Source organism: Culex quinquefasciatus, chromosome 3 (assembly GCF_015732765.1).
Source record: "Culex quinquefasciatus strain JHB chromosome 3, VPISU_Cqui_1.0_pri_paternal, whole genome shotgun sequence".
NCBI lineage: Eukaryota > Metazoa > Arthropoda > Insecta > Diptera > Culicidae > Culex > Culex quinquefasciatus.
In genome coordinates, this window is record NC_051863.1 from 125,435,466 (window position 1) to 125,452,626 (window position 17,161).

Sequence of the window (17,161 nt, forward strand, 5' to 3'; positions counted from 1 at the left end):
ACCCCTTGATCATTTTGGTATATTATTGTTTTTAGACGCTTGACGTTTTTTGCAGCTAAAAAGAAGAATACAGAGAAACCTTTTTTTACGCGGTAGCGTTACGCCTTTTCTTGCGTAGATTTCTCTTAAACCATACAATAATTTTGCAAACTTTTAAAAGCGTTTTGTAGATCTGAACAAAACCTACAAATTACTTTTAAAGATTGCAAAAATGTTGCGTTGTTCCAGAGAAATCGACAAATTAGAAAAACGTAACGCATCGCGCAAAAAGAGGTTTCACTGTAGTTAAACAACAACCAGTTGCCGAACAAGTTTTTTACAAATTAGATCCGGCAGCAAATATGAACTGATTTGACGTTTGCTCACTATAGAGGAGAAAATCGTGACGTCAGAAATGAACTCAAATCACTCAAAGTTCATTTTGTGAGTGACTTTAACATTTTGGCCTAGTTTGACAGCTACCTCGTTCCCAGGTTTTCTGTGGGAGAGAAAAGGAGGCGAATACTTTATGAAAATCATACCTGTCAAAATTCCTAGCCTCAAAATTTTGTCGCGAGTTGCTTTTCTCCTCTATGCCGTAAAAGTTTGGTTATATCACTGCTTGCAAACTGCAATGGTTACTTAGATTTCTTTAAAAAAATATTTTACTAGTGATTTGAGTGAAATTCACCCAAAAGATGATGTTTCCGTCAACCCAAAACAGAGTGAGGCAAAATCAAAACATACTCCTGAGTAGTTTTGGTTTGACGAAATTAAAGTAAAAATAACTCAAAAGGCTTTCAAGGACCATTGAAAAAAAAAATTATTCAGCTGAAAAATGACGAACTCCTCGTCAAAGTGCACAGTGTTCGGAATGGCAAAATGAAGTGGAATAAATTGATAACTCCTTTTTTTGACGTCCTAGCCAAATGGTGTCTTCCGAATAGCTGTTGTACTTGATAAGGGCTATCTTTTGAAGTTATTGACATACAGGGTGCCGACCTTCCAGGGTGTCAACCAAAAACTAACTTTGTTCAATGACGTTTTAGGGCTTTGGTGTCTTCGGCAAAGTTGTAGAGGAGAAAATCCCATGAAAGGTTGTCGAAGGCGCCACATTTGTAGCTCTTAATCTATTCGAGATATACGCCATTTTTTGCAAAAATGGTCCAAAAAAGCACTTTTTGGTGATAACTCAAAATGTTAGCATTTTAGCGGCCTACTATGTTTTGAAGAGTTGTTTATTTGTTAGAAAGAGATAGCAGATCTGATGCAAACAAATACGCAGCTGCCATGTTCACAGCCTAATGGAGAATTTCGAAAATTTGACAATTTCCGGGCAAATTTCTCCGTATTTTTAAGCATGCCAAACTAGGTAGAAAACGCTTTTAAATGCATTTTATTTATTTTTTAAAATACTTTCTTTCTGAATGTTTCTTTCAATTCAGTTTGGCATGCTGAACAACCTTGCAGAAAAAGCTCCGGTGAATTTTACTCGGGAAATGTTCTAATATTTAGTTCAGAGAATTCTCACCAAATTCTCATTCAATTGATATTCGTCAAATTGTCAGATGATTTACCGTCATTTGGTTTGATGAAAATTCCGTAATTTTCTTCTGTCAGTTTGACAGATTTAATTTTCTTGCATTAAAAAATATTTCCAAACCCTGATTGATTTATTTATTTCTCAAATAACATTTGAAAATTTCTTCAACTTCCCTTTAAAATGTATTTTTATAAACATTTTTTGTGATCTTTAACGAATCAAAAGCATTGATAAGATGAAAGGGAAAAGGTATCGCTAGTCGTCATTTTCTAGAGAAGCATCAGTTCTTTTGTAATATAGTTTCTAGTGTCATCTATTAAGTCTAGTTTTCTATACAAATGCTTGCTCATAAAAAATCATTTCTTTTTTTCTAATACTGTTCATACAACTCTTAAAAACACATGAAGAAAGATTCTTTAATCTACAAAAACTGCCATTTTTTTTTCTTGCTATTTTCATTTTTTGGTAATAATTCCTTTTATTGTGTAGTTCGTGCTGTCAAAGAAAGACCCACAAAAAGTTGCACACAATTGTGTCTAATCGTTTTAGTGATTGTATATGTTCCATCCCCACCATCGAGCGCCCATCGCAGTAGGCTGCGCCTGTGGGTGGTGGAGAAAATTAAGTTCGGTTTCAACAACCACGCAAACCAGTACGAAATATATTCGCTCTTACGTTTTGTACTACACGTGTTTCATTCGTTTCCGGACACATCAATTTGGCGACGAGGAAAAACCGGAAGCATGGCGGAACTACAACAGGCGATCCTCAAGATTACGGAATTGCTGCAGAAGATGGCGGCACCGGCGGCAGCACCAGATAACTCGAGCAGATCCTGGAGTCGCTGGCCACCAACATCAGCGAGTTTTCTTTCGACGAAGAGAACGGTGTCACTTTCGACAAGTGGTTCCGGCGTTACGAGGACATGTTCAAGGAGGACGCGTCCAAGCTGAAGGAGGAGGCGAAAGTGCGACTTTGCTCCGGAAGTTGGACACCACCGCACACAGCCGCTATTGTAACTACATCCTGCCCAAGCTTCCAAGTGCCGTCAAGTTCGACGACACCGTGGCCACGCTACGGAAAATTTTCGGCTCCCACACCTCCATCTTCCACAAACGCTACCAGTGTCTCCAGCTGGCCAAGTCGGAGGCGGAGGATATCATCACCTACGGAGGTAAGGTGAACCGGGCGTGTGAGGACTTTGAGTTCCAAAAGGTGAAGATTGACCAATTCAAATGCCTCATCTTCATCTGCGGTCTTAAGTCACCTCGATACGCCGATGTTCGGGCAAGACTCCTTTCCCGGATCGAAGCGGAGACCGCCGAAAACCCTGTGACGCTCCAAACCCTGATCGACGAGTTTCAGCGCCTCGTCAATCTCAAGGCGGACACGACGCTGGTCGAGCGGCCATCAAGCTCAAAACCAGCAGTCCACGCGGTCCAGGAGAAGCGAAGCGGTCCCCAGCAGCAGCGTCCGGCGAAAACCGAAGGCAAGTTACCCCGAACCCCCTGCTGGCAATGCGGCCAAATGCACTTTGTCCGGGACTGTCCGTTTTCGGAGCATTTGTGCAAGGCATGCAACCGAGTTGGCCACAAGGAAGGTTATTGCAGCTGCGTTTCCAAGCCTTCCAGCAGCTCTTCCAAGCCGGATCATTCCGTGGAGGAGAAGAAAAAGCAGGCGAAGAAGCAGCAGAAAGCCAAGTCGCGAGGAATTTTCGTCAACCACGTGGCTGCCAATCGCAGCAGGCGTAAGTACTTGCCGATCACCATCAACGGCGTTGCTACGCAACTGCAGCTCGACACAGCCAGCGACATAACGGTGGTTGCCAAGGCAACGTGGCGCAAGCTAGGACAGCCATGTTTGCAGCCATCCTCCATTCAAGCAATCAACGCGTCCGGCCAGCCGCTCGGGCTTGTCGGCGAGTTCGTGTGTGACGTCACTCTCAACGGCAGAACAGAGCGCAGCAGATGCTTCGTGACGTCATCGCCTGGACTCAACCTTCTGGGAATCGAGTGGATCGAGCTCTTTGAGTTGTGGTCCGTGCCGATCGATTCCATTTGCAACGTCGTCGAGGTCAAGTCGGTGGAGGAGCAGCTTCAAGAGCTTCGAGCCAACCACGCGGCCGTTTTCGACGATTCCCTGGGACACTGCACCAAGACGAAGGTAAAGCTTTATCTCAAACCTAACGCCAAGCCCGTATTTTGTCCCAAAAGACCAGTTCCGTTCAACACCATTTCCCTGGTCGACGACGAGCTCAACCGCCTCCAATCTCTGGGAATCATCACACCTGTTGAATTCTCGGAGTGGGCCGCTCCGATCGTCGCTGTGCGCAAGCCGAACGGACGAGTTCGCATCTGTGCGGATTTCTCAACTGGTCTGAACGAAGCATTGGAAGCCAACCACTACCCGCTGCCAACACCGGAGGAAATTTTGCGCAGCTGTCTGGCAGTTCCATCTTCAGCATCATCGACCTCTCCGATGCGTACCTTCAGCTCGAAGTTGATGACGACTCCAAGAAGCTCCTCACCATCAATACGCATCGAGGTCTGTTCCAGTACAATCGCCTCACTCCGGGGGTGAAGTCAGCGCCGGGAGCTTACCAAAGCCTCCTGGACGGAATGATTGCGGGCATACCTGGCGTCCGCACCTTCATGGACGACGTCATCGTGTTCGGACCAGACCGGAAATCGCACGCATCTTCACTCAAGCAGTTGCTCCAACGTCTCAAGGAGTACGGGTTCCACGTCAAGGCCGAGAAATGCAGTTTCTTCCAGCTGCAAATTCGGTATCTGGGACACATCGTGGACAGTCGAGGCATCCGCCCCGATCCCGAGAAGCTGAGGACGATTGCCGCCATTCCAGCACCAACCAACGTGTCCGAACTGCGATCGTTCCTGGGCGCGGTGAACTTCTACGGAAGATTCGTGCGCAACCTTCACGAGCTACGCCGCCCAATGGACCAGCTGCTCAAGAAGGACACCAAGTGGCGTTGGACATCCGAGTGCCAGCAGGCGTTCGAGAAGTTCAAGGAGGTGCTCCAGTCAAGCCTGCTACTAACTCACTACGATCCGAAGCTGCCGATCATCGTAGCCGCGGACGCGTCGAGCACCGGCATCGGGGCCGTCATACTCCACCAGTTCCCTGATGGCTCACTCAAGGCAGTTCAACACGCGTCAAGGTCGCTCACACCCGCTGAGCGCAACTACGGACAACCTGAAAAGGAAGCGCTCGCGTTAGTATATGCGGTAACGAAGTTCCACAAGTACCTGCTGGGACGACCCTTCACACTGCAAACTGACCACAAGCCGCTCCTGTCCATCTTCGGCTCGAAGAAGGGAATTCCACTGCACACCGCGAATCGCCTCCAACGCTGGGCACTCACAATGCTGAACTACGATTTCGAGATCCAGCATGTGTCCACGAGCGACTTCGGTTGTGCCGACATGTTGTCTCGGCTCATCGACCGTACCATCCAACCGGAAGAGGAGTACGTCGTGGCAGCACTCACGCTCGAAGAGGACCTGGTAAGCGTCATCGCAGACACGATCGACAAAGTGCCGGTCTCTTTCGCAGCTCTCCAAAAAGCCACTGCGACGAACGCCACACTCCAGGCCGTGGTCAAGTACATCCGCGACGGATGGCCAAGCAGCGCAGGATCGGTCACCAACTCTGAGGTTCTTCCCTACTTCCGCCGACGGGAATCGCTCAGTCTTGTCGACGGCTGCGTGATGTTCCACGACCGAGTGGTGGTTCCGAACCAGTTCCGTTCCCAGATTTTGCGACAGTTCCACCGTGGACATCCTGGAATGGTCCGCATGAAGGCGATTGCGCGCAGTTTCGTCTACTGGCCCGGACTAGACAACGAAATAGAGGATTTCGTTAAACGATGCAACCCTTGCTCCATCGCTGGAAAAGCACCCACCAAAACGTGCTTAGAATCGTGGCCAACTCCAAGCAAGCCGTGGTCCCGGATCCACATCGACTACGCCGGTCCCGTGGATGGCGTGTTCTTCCTGGTGGTGGTCGACCCATTCACCAAATGGCCCGAAGTGTACGCAACTCGAACGATGACAGCGAAGACGACCATCAAGCTGCTGACCCAGTCATTCGCTACGTTCGGTATTCCGGAGGTTATTGTTTCCGACAACGGAACCCAGTTCACTGGCCACGAGTTCAAGGAGTTCTGCATCAAGCTGGGAATTCGCCACCTTCGAACCGCTCCGTTCCACCCACAATCAAACGGATCGGCGGAACGATTTGTGGACACGCTGAAGAGGAGCCTTCGCAAAATTCGCTCGGGGGGAGAAACCCTGGAGGAAGCACTGCAGACGCTTTTGCAAGTGTACCGCTCGACCCCAACCAGCGATCTCGATGGCAAGTCTCCGGCGGAAGTGATGTTCGGCCGGCCATTCCGGACCATTTCTGCTCTCCTTCAACCGACCAAGGATAATTCGCCAAGCACCAGCGCTAGGGCGGAGAAGCAGAACGACGCTTTTAACAAAAAGCACGGCGCGATCCAACGGATTTTCAAGCACGGCGATGCCGTCTTCGCGCAGGTCCATCGTGCCAACTCCTGGCAGTGGGAGGCTGGTACCGTGATCGAGAAGATCGGCAGAGTCAACTACAACATATTCCTCGACGACCGCCGACGCTTGATCCGTTCGCACGCAAACCAGTTGAAGACACGAGTTTCCGAGACCACAGCCTCGCCAGAGCCGACGCCGCTCTCGATATTTTTCGACGGTTTTGGATTGGCCGATGCGGTAGCAGCACCAGTGCCTGCAATTCCAGTGCCAGTTCCTGTTCCAGTTGACGACAGCGATCCGGAATTCTCGGACGACGACTCTGAAGAATCTGACGATCAGGAGCAATCCGGTTCATCCGAAGCAGAGTTCGAGGACGCAGCTGTAGAACCACCGGCACCTGCCGCTCTCCCGGCGGAACGAGCTTCTGGAGGACAAGGACATCCGGTACCTGAAGCACCTCAAGGCGCGCCAGCTGGTGGAGGACGAGGACAACGCGCAATCAAGCTTCCAGGAAGATTTTCCAACTTCTGGATGAAATAAGGGGGGAGATGTTCCATCCCCACCATCGAGCGCCCATCGCAGTAGGCTGCGCCTGTGGGTGGTGGAGAAAATTAAGTTCGGTTTCAACAACCACGCAAACCAGTACGAAATATATTCGCTCTTACGTTTTGTACTACACGTGTTTCATTCGTTTCCGGACACATCAGTATACAACAAAACAAAGATGGTTTAGAAAGCAAAGCAAAGCACTCACGCGGCAGTAGCACGTTAGCAGCACCACACACTCACACAGACACACCACTTCACCACTACGAAAGCAGCACGCTGCGAGGAAAACTGTATGAAGTACATATATTATAGAAAACACACACACACGCTATATAATGCATTAAAATATTAAATTAATGATTAATGATAAGTAACCGAAGCAACTGAAGTAAACAAAAAAAAACAATTTTATGACTATTTATATTTATATATAAATTAATTTACTGAACTTATTAATTAGAGTACTCTACCTATTACCTTCATTATTCGGTTCACTTTGAAAGGCAAGCGGAGGAGGAATCACAGCAAATAAAAGAAAAGTAAGCAAGCAACTTTATCAGCGAAATAAAAGAAAGAAAAAGGTAAACAACAAACAGGATGTCACACACACACTTTTTACTCTCTATTCTATATCTTTAACCAAACAAAAAGAATTTGAAAGCAAAGCGAAGCGAACATTAAAACACGTTAGAACAAACAAAAAAACTAGTGAATGAATGCAAACAAAAAGCAAACCAAGTAAATCGTTTCTGTCCAGTAAAGAAGACAATTGCCAATAAAACAAAACAAAAAAAAATACCACACACTTTCACGCAGACAAAACACACACACACACATTGATATACAGTGCAGTGCTGCCAGCACGTTAGTCAGTTACTCTCATAACGAAATGAAAAACAAACAAACAAAACAAAAATAAAACGGTTTTAACATCCCCTTGAAAAAAATAAACAAACAAAAAACAATCGCATCCATACACAACACAAAATATTGACAAAAAAAACACAAGTAAATCAAATTTTTAACTATACTTCTCCTGCTAGAGGCGAACTTTGCGACGGAACTCCCCAATTTTTACAAGCTGAAATCTGCTAAACAAACAAACAAACAAAAGCGTTTTATATACAACCACAACCACGTCATCAACAACAACAAGAGCCACAACCAACAAGAAAAAGAAGAAAAACAATAACAGTCCCCTTTTAAAGCGCGTGCGCGTGTGTGTGCAGGCCTTTGGCAATCAAACAGACTTACACCAAAACAAAACATACACACACACAGAAAAAAAGAGCGAATAAAACAGTGAGAATTTGTGACGGAAGCCGCATTTTGAAGAGTTGCGAACAACCTTTTTTTAGCGTGTAAGAAAATGAAATCACACACACAAACAAAACAGTCACACACACATCTGACAGTGTAACGTTACGAGAGCGCGTGTTAAAGAGTCAAACACTGAAAGAAATCGACACGCAAACAACACGGGAAAAGAAGGACGATGATGAAGTGGTGTAATCGTAAGCTATTCGTATAAGACAAGAATAAAACAGAACAAAAAAAAACAAGCAAAATGACATACACACGTGGTGAAGAAAAAAAACAATTCTATGTTTAGTGGTTTGTTGTATGATAAACAAAAAAAAAACAATAAAAAAGGAAAACTTTGACAAAATATCGAACTTGCGTAGCGTTTTTGTTGGATTGTGATATTTAGATTAAAACAGATTCCGAAATTCATGTTTCTTAGGTTGGTTGCGTAATTTTAATCGTCTAAATAATTTACTTACACTTAAGTATCGTCATGCTCTTAAAGCAACTTAAACTTCTAGCAGTAACTTTTTGGTACTGGATGAGGAGGCGCCTCCCCGCGAGGGCACCACCCTCTGGATCAGCCGTCCACAAATTCGCCGGATGTCGGCGAAGGTGAGCTTGCTTCGCTTGCTGTAAACGTTGAGGTAAATCCCAAGCACCACAATCAGTCCGGACCACAAATAGCTAGAAGAGAATCACGTTACGAATCAAATTTTAACCCAACAAAACAAAAAATGACTCACTTGATCGTAAACGGTTTGCTGAAGAACACGAACGACAGCGCGATCGTGACCGCCTTCCGGGCGGTGGTGACGGTCGCCGCAAGGGGAGCGCCGCACGTGCGGACCAGCGTCAGGACGATCTGGATGCCCAGATAGCCGGACAGGCTGAACAGGAAGGCGTAGCCGAACGTTTCGACGGGGTGCTGGAAATGAGAGGGAATTGTTTTTGGGGGAATTTAAAAATGTTTATTTGTGTTTTTTATGTTGTACATGTCAAAACCGTGCTCGACTATTGATTCCTTGTTTTGTTTGCTTTTTATGACTGTTCTTGCTTTGTTTTAAAAATTTTACTGTTTCTCAACTCATAGTTTTGATGCTCTTAATCCGGTTTCAACTACTTTTATTTCTTTTAAAATCTTTTAACATTTTTCTTTTTTTTTGTCATTTTCTAATCTAATCTAAAACAAACGCAGGGTTGTTACGGACGGCGCGGATCGCGCGGATGGCGCGTTTGCGCGGATAGCGCGGATCTGGCGCTGATTTGCTGGCTAATTTTGCTCAGGCGCGGATTTCGCGCGGATGGCAATTTTGAAAATGTTTGTTTGAATTTTCTTAGTACGAAACGTCGAAAAATGAAGATAAAGACTGTGTAGAAATAATTTTTTATATGTTTCTTGTCATTTCTTTACATCTCCGGCTCTGGATATTTAATTTCTTTTGAGTAATTAAAAAAATCTGAAATTTCGAAATTCAAAATTTAAGCAATCTGAAATTCAAAATACCAAAAATTTGGGTAATCAAAAATTTGAAGATTAAAAAAAAATCAAAATTAAAAAGTCAAAATTTAAAAACTTAAAAATATCAAATTCAAAATAACATAGATTTTTTTTTTCAAATCTAAAATGATTTTAGTATCCTTAAGCTTATAAATTCTAAAATTCTCAAATTCTAAAATCCTAAATTCTTTAATTCTTAAATTTCAAACTTCTAAAATTCTAAAATTCTAAAATTCTAAAATTCTAAAATTCTAAAATTCTAAAATTCTAAAATTCTAAAATTCTAAAACTCTAAAATTCTAAAATTCTAAAATTCTAAAATTCTAAAATTCTAAAATTCTAAAATTCTAAAATTCTAAAATTCTAAAATTCTAAAATTCTAAAATTCTAAAATTCTAAAATTCTAAAATTCTAAAATTCTAAAATTCTAAAATTCTAAAATTCTAAAATTTAAAATTTAAAATTCTAAAATTCTAAAATTCTAAAATTCTAAAATTCTAAAATTCTAAAATTCTAAAATTCTAAAATTCTAAAATTCTAAAATTCTAAAATTCTAAAATTCTAAAATTCTAAAATTCTAAAATTCTAAAATTCTAAAATTCTAAAATTCTAAAATTCTAAAATTCTAAAATTCTAAAATTCTAAAATTCTAAAATTCTAAAATTCTAAAATTCTAAAATTCTAAAATTCTAAAATTCTAAAATTCTAAAATTCTAAAATTCTAAAATTCTAAAATTAAAATTCTAAAATTCTAAAATTCTAAAATTCTAAAATTCTAAAATTCTAAAATTCTAAAATTCTAAAATTCTAAAATTCTAAAATTCTAAAATTCTAAAATTCTAAAATTCTAAAATTCTAAAATTCTAAAATTCTAAAATTCTAAAATTCTAAAATTCTAAAATTCTAAAATTCTAAAATTCTAAAATTCTAAAATTCTAAAATTCTAAAATTCTAAAATTCTAAAATTCTAAAATTCTAAAATTCTAAAATTCTAAAATTCTAAAATTCTAAAATTCTAAAACTCTAAAATTCTAAAATTCTAAAATTCTAAAATTCTAAAATTCTAAAATTCTAAAATTCTAAAAAAATTCTAAAATTCTAAAATTCTAAAATTCTAAAATTCTAAAATTCTAAAATTCTAAAATTCTAAAATTCTAAAATTCTAAAATTCTAAAATTCTAAAATTCTAAAATTCTAAAATTCTAAAATTCTAAAATTCTAAAATTCTAAAATTCTAAAATTCTAAAATTCTAAAATTCTAAAATTCTAAAATTCTAAAATTCTAAAATTCTAAAATTCTAAAATTCTAAAATTCTAAAATTCTAAAATTCTAAAATTCTAAAATTCTAAAATTCTAAAATTCTAAAATTCTAAAATTCTAAAATTCTAAAATTCTAAAATTCTAAAATTCTAAAATTCTAAAATTCTAAAATTCTAAAATTCTAAAATTCTAAAATTCTAAAATTCTAAAATTCTAAAATTCTAAAATTCTAAAATTCTAAAATTCTAAAATTCTAAAATTCTAAAATTCTAAAATTCTAAAATTCTAAAATTCTAAAATTCTAAAATTCTAAAATTCTAAAATTCTAAAATTCTAAAATTCTAAAATTCTAAAATTCTAAAATTCTAAAATTCTAAAATTCTAAAATTCTAAAATTCTAAAATTCTAAAATTCTAAAATTCTAAAATTCTAAACTTCTAAAATTCTTAAATTCGTAAATTCTTAAATGTTTTTATTTTTAAATTCTTAGTTCTTACATTCTTGAATTCCGCAATTTTTGGAGTCCTATTTTATGTAAGAGATTTTGAAATTATGAGAAGACATTATTTTAAATATCGGAAATTAAATTTCTTTCGGAGTGAAATTGGATCAGGATTTTGGATTAAAAACTGTATAAAAATTCTTAGATTTTGAATATTTAGACTTTCAAAATTTAAAATTTTATCATATTATAATTTTAGATTTTGATTTAATTTTGAGGTTATATTTTTGAAGTTAAATTTTTAGGTTTTTAAATATTGTATTTTCTATTTTGAAGGTTTCTTTTTCATGACCCTTGCCTTGACCGTCTCTTGAGGATTTTTTTTTTTGGAGCCTTTAAACTTAAAACGAGTTTTTTTTAATCAAATACTTTCTGAATTAGTTTTTCTTCATTAAAATATAAAAAAAATTAAATGTTGGTCGTGATATTTTTTTATATGGCGTGGATTTTGCGCGGTTTCGGATTTCAGGTCGGCGCGGATTTGGCGCGGATTTTTTTTCGACTTTCCCATAACAACCCTGCAAACGTAGCCAGTCCGTGATTAGAAAACTTGTCTTGTGATTAGAAAACGCCCCAAGCCCTTTTTTGTTAATATTTATAATAGTAGTACATCCGAGAGCACCCGAAAATGGAATACAAAAATTAAAGCGGCCAGCTCTACTACGTTGTGTTTACCGCAGAGAGAATTCTAAGAACGGATCACATTTCACAGAATCTACTGGGGAGGAAGGATGCGTGGACATACCGTACCAAACGCGTTGGATCAGTTTTGATGTGGTGTTGTTTCTTTTCCTGTGTTTGTCACTTTGATACTTTTTTTTCGTTTAATTACTTTTTTCGTTCCTTTTGTTTCTCTTCTAATGAATGTACCCCATTGGGCATAATTATTTTTGTTTGGCTTAAAAAGTTTTTTTTAAGAATCATAATTTAATTTTGTAGGTATTCTTTTTTTTAACCGATAATTTTAGATTAGAGATACTCAAAGATGATTTTTTCTCAAGAAATTAAGTAGCTCTCTCCCAATATATGTATTTTCCCCCTTATTTGAATGCTTTTCAAAGTAATTAGTCATACATTTATTTAAAATAAAAATATATATATATATAACAAAGGTCTTTTTTTTGCTTTTAAAATACATATATAGCAACATTTTATTTGTTTACAACATTATTTGAAAAATATAGAAAGAAGGGCAAAGAGTACATCTTTTGAGAGATTTTGCCTCTTTTATGTTTTTAAATAAAAGAAGGGCAAATTGCTTTAAAATACTCAATTGCATTTTTTTAATATTTACAATTTACTTTTAGAGTAAATATAGGTACATAGATACTTGATTTAAAAAAAATCATGATTTCTAAATGTAATATTATAAATAAAGTTTATTAATGAAGATGAGAAATAATAATAAAACAAAAAAGGTGGTAATAATTATGACAAACGTCTATTATGCTAAATGGGGTAACCAAAACCAAGCCTGCTCCGGTGCAATCGCTGGCGGCGGTTGGACTCGCAATCCAAAGGTCGTCAGTTCGAACCCTGAGGTGGACGGTTCCTTGGAGTAAAAAGAGGTTCGGGTGATCTCTCCATTCATCTTTGGGCTCTTAAGTTTGAGCAGAATCTTTCAATAGAGACCACAGAAGACCTGGAGGTCGTTAAAGTGGATGGTTTGATTTTTTTTTTTTTTTTTTTGAGAACTATTCTCCCAAGAATAAGATTTATTTTGACATTTTTTATTTTTTTTATTGAGCTGCAACTTTGTGAGTAACTTTTCTATGACCAAAGAAGACATTTCTAGATTAAATGTTCAAGAGGTCCTATTTTTTTGCGGAGCGAGGTGGGACAGATAGGATCAAGTCAGTCCAAGTCCGGTTGTGTCAAGGAAAGGTAATGAATGTGTTAGCCTGTGAAGTGCCACTTACACCCCATGGGGAGCGGGGAGAGAGGACATGATTGGGCAGGTTATAATGAGATTGTTTATGTGAGAGTGTGCATTGTTGTAAATATTCTAATTTGATATTTCGTTCTCTATCGCCGCTCTCCACAGTGTCATAAAAACACCGTCTGCAAGAGCCCCCCAAAACTAGTTTTGAAGGTTCTAACCTTTAAAAGTAAAACTGTTAAAACTCTCAAAACCAGGACCTAGTAGCACGTGCAAACGGAGTACATTTTCCATACGCTAACGGACTTTTACTGATTGACAACTTGACTGTTCCAACAAAGCAATAAACGCAAAATTAATTTTAAGGGAAAATGCCAGCAAAACTTTTTTTATTTCAAATGGAAATTACTGTATATATTATAACCTGTAAAGTTAATAATAATTATAGTTAAGAAAAATATAAAGAGTCGACTCTCTGGTTTTCAATAACAAAGGGACCATCGAGACAGATAAAATAAGAATCCAAAAGCCGATTCGATTAGAAAATCTAAGCAAAGCATGATCGTCATTTTGAGATCATATCAACAAAAATAAAGATAAAATAAAATCATAAGGACCGTCAAAATAGAGAAAAGTTGGGATAAAGAGAAATGGAAAAAAAAGAAAGCATCGAAATATGAAAATTAAAGAACTAAATAAATCTTCTAGGAGGAATGCATAGAAAGATTGACAACCAGTGAGCACACCTGATACATACCTGATGATGGGTAATACCCATCTTACCGCTCACTGGAAAAAAGCACTTTTTGAGGGAGCTGCAATTGCTTGATGGCCTACATGCCTTGGCGATCCCCAAGTTGAAGTTTCAATCGCTTACAGCCGCATCCGGAGCATCACGCGGACGCTGTAGTTTGTGTCCTTGTAGTGTTCGTCTTCCTTCCTTGTAGTGTTCGTCTTCCTTCCTTGTGGTGTAAGCTGCTTTCTTTTGTTGTTCATGTTCGCGTTGATTTTTGACTCTGGAACTGGTTCGAAAAGAACAGAACAAAAAGGACAGCAGTATCTTCCGAAAAAAAAGACTAACATAAAAATGACAACAATAACATTTCGTCGCGCATCGTAGCTTATCGTGTGAGTACTTGCGCTAGTACTACAGAGTAAAAGCACTTTCCATCATGTGGTGATCCGGTCCGCGTGAGCGCTTTTCTTCAAAGAGGTCGTTTTGTTCTTAAGAGAACATGACGACCCACTGGACCTGGGAAAACCAATCTTATCGTCCCTAAGCGCAAAGACTTTAAGACTAGCTTTCATTACCAAAGCCCACGGTCCTATTTGCATAGGAAACCAATGGCTCATAACTTGTTTTGAAAATTTAGTCTGGATTTTGCATTATTGCACAGCGGGAAATAGGGGAACTATACCCTTTCTCAGCCTATTTCTATTATCGGCCTATGAGCACTTTGATCATGAATTACAGCTTTAATAAAGTGTTTTTGACTGTTCTAAAGTAATAAATAGCTCAAACAAAAGTGAGCAAGCAATTCTCCATTGTTGATACATCTGAAAATATTCATTTAATAGCGGAAAACAGCAAAAGTGATGATAATTGGTCGAACGGCTTAGAGTGATTAAAATGGGCATATTTCCCCTAATCGTTAAAAAGACGATTACATCTACATTTCGGAACGCGACTGGTTCCCCAAGTCCTGCCAAGACTTTCCTTATGTAAAAAAGTCCAGGGAATCGATTGGAGGTGGTTTCATCCTGGGTAGACCACGGGGAACCGAGATATGGATTATCACCGGAACTTTTATTCCGACAATTTAAAAAAAAAAATCGCGTTTGGCCAAATATCAACGAAAAATTTCGATCTTGACAAGATATGACGTATAAAGTACAAAATTGGCCACATGAACCGTGTTCCGGAAACCCGGTTGATGATTGACCAGGAAGGTCTAACAATTATGGCTTGTTGCATTCCAAACGCCATGATTTCAACAGAGCAGCTTACTTTTAGTCTCCAATTAGTAAAACAATTAATTGTGACCTACTGTGACCGGTTCCAGGTTCCCCGGGGGAAGAATTGGTGACTTTGGTTCAGTAAAACGGACAAGATGAATGTCAAACTTCATGATTTTCCGAAACCAAAACTTTAAATAAAATTTGTACCAGCCTAATAGAATTTTTTTTATTTTTTTTTTTATTTAAGAGGTTCAAAAACAAAATTATCTATGTTGTTTTGTCTTCAATCATGAGTATTCGAAATAATTCTAAATATTATCATTTCAATTTTTTTTTTTGATTTAGTAGTTAGTTTTTGAATCATTCTGAAATCTTACCTTCAAACAGAACGCAAATCCGTCAAACAGGTTCCCGGTGAGCAGCATAATCACACTCAAATACACAAATCCAATGCCGTACGAATAGATGACCACCTCGTTGTTCGGCGCTTTGTGCTCGCGCATCGCCTTTTCCTGCACGTTCCCAATGGCTGCATCGCACAGCAGCGCCAACGAAATGAGCAGCACCCCGAACGGATTGAACGCCGGCGAAACCTGCGAATCGGCCAGCGTAAACAGCGTCAACCCGACGCACATCGCAATCGCAGCGAAGAAATCCAACGGACCGTGCTTCTTGCCCTGGATGAGGATGCTGCCGATGAGCACCGGTACCAGCTTGCAGCACTTGAAGATGACCTGGGTCGGGTAGTTGAGGTACCCGAGGCTGGAGTTGGACAGTCCCATCGTTCCAAGGGTCAAGAACGCCAGCAGGATGTACGTCTTCATCGGAATGCATCGCGGGACTTTGACGCTTTCTACCGATCGCTCAATGTATCCGAATCCAGTGTAGTACGCAAACTGGACTAGCGTTAGAAACCATCCGTAAGGTTTGAATCCGTCCAGCGTAAAAATCAGCTCCTGCATGTACCCATAAAGCAAATAGAGCACGAAAACTCCGGCGCAGCAAAGCAGGAACTGGGTCGTCGTATTGTAATAGGTCAGGTCAAAGAACAGAATTTTGACCTCCTTGCGGTCCTCATCGGGACTGGAAGTATTGCGCCGGTTACCGCCGCCCAATTCCGGTTTAGTTCCGCCGCCACTGTTTCCAATGTAAACAACTTCACTGCTCGTTCGACTCGTCGGTGTCGTCATTGTTGGTTATTTTATTCACTATCGAAACTGTCCACTTCAAAGCGAAGTGGGAATAGCACTTAAAAACTTAAATAAAAATCATTTTGAGGATAAAACTCGGCAAAACACAAGAACTGCGTTCGTGGATCGAATGCACTCGGATTATTTTTCGTGCAGGAGGTAAACAAATTGCTGTCAAAGTAAGGCTCAGGGTTGTTATTTGCGAAAGGTTGTCCTGACGTTTTTCTCGCAAGCAGAAGGGGTTCTGAAAGTGTTCCGAACAGGTTGTGACAACAGTGAGCACGGTGGGAAAATAGGTATGAAATTTTTCCCTTAAAAGGATTTGAACAAAATCAAAATTAGTCAAGATAAAATTTGGGAGAGAACAGACACGGATCAACAAAATAGGTCATTGTTTTTCGAATTTCAAGCTATTAATTGCACTAAAACTGCTGTCTCTATTCTGATTGGAGTCCCGATTTACCGCAGTTGAATTGAACAAGCCCACTGAGAATTTTGGCTCGAGCCTCGAGTCGATCTGGCTCGAGATCGAGCCTGAATTGAGTCGAGGCTCGAGCCAAAATTCTCAGTGGGAGAAAAGTCTGCAAACACTTTTCAACAAATCGTAAACGTTCGTTTGAAGAGCCGGTGCGGCCGTGAGTGCCGCACTCGTGGGTGCCAGTTTTGGTCCAATCGAACGTCATTTGTCAGTTTGCATGGAACTCGCATGAAACTGATAAAATATCGAGTGCGGCACTAGAGTTCAGTTCCAAGATGGCGGCGAAACTCGTGCGAAATTAGCGCGAGTTTCTTCAAAGAAACACTGTGACAGCTCTGAGTGCGGTACTCAGTGTGGAACTAGCCTTCAAACGAACGTACCAAAAGTTTCCGTCGAGACCTCTACCGAAGCCTCTACCCTTTTCCCCCAAAAAAGGATGTTTTCAATTCAATTTGTGTTTTTATAAGAATTTAGCAGTTCTGTTCCAGG

At 39.8% G+C, this 17,161-nt stretch overlaps 2 protein-coding genes across 2 annotated transcripts; one reads left to right on the top strand and one right to left on the bottom strand.

Annotated features, from left to right (window-relative positions):
• Positions 1–942: 942 nt before the first annotated feature.
• Positions 943–8,156, top strand: LOC119769599 (uncharacterized protein K02A2.6-like). Its single transcript, XM_038262676.1, is given in 2 exon segments — positions 943–3,947; positions 3,950–8,156. Coding segments are annotated over 2 exon segments (4,506 nt in total). The 5' UTR covers positions 943–2,080; the 3' UTR covers positions 6,589–8,156.
• A 171-nt stretch (positions 8,157–8,327) lies between these two features.
• Positions 8,328–16,368, bottom strand: LOC6039882 (adenosine 3'-phospho 5'-phosphosulfate transporter 2). Its single transcript, XM_001849330.2, has 3 exons — positions 15,382–16,368; positions 8,649–8,830; positions 8,328–8,589 (listed from the first exon to the last, which is right to left on the bottom strand). Exons 1-3 carry the CDS (start codon positions 16,192–16,194, stop codon positions 8,412–8,414), a joined length of 1,173 nt encoding a protein of 390 aa, XP_001849382.1. The 5' UTR covers positions 16,195–16,368; the 3' UTR covers positions 8,328–8,411.
• Between the last annotated feature and the right edge of the window lie 793 nt (positions 16,369–17,161).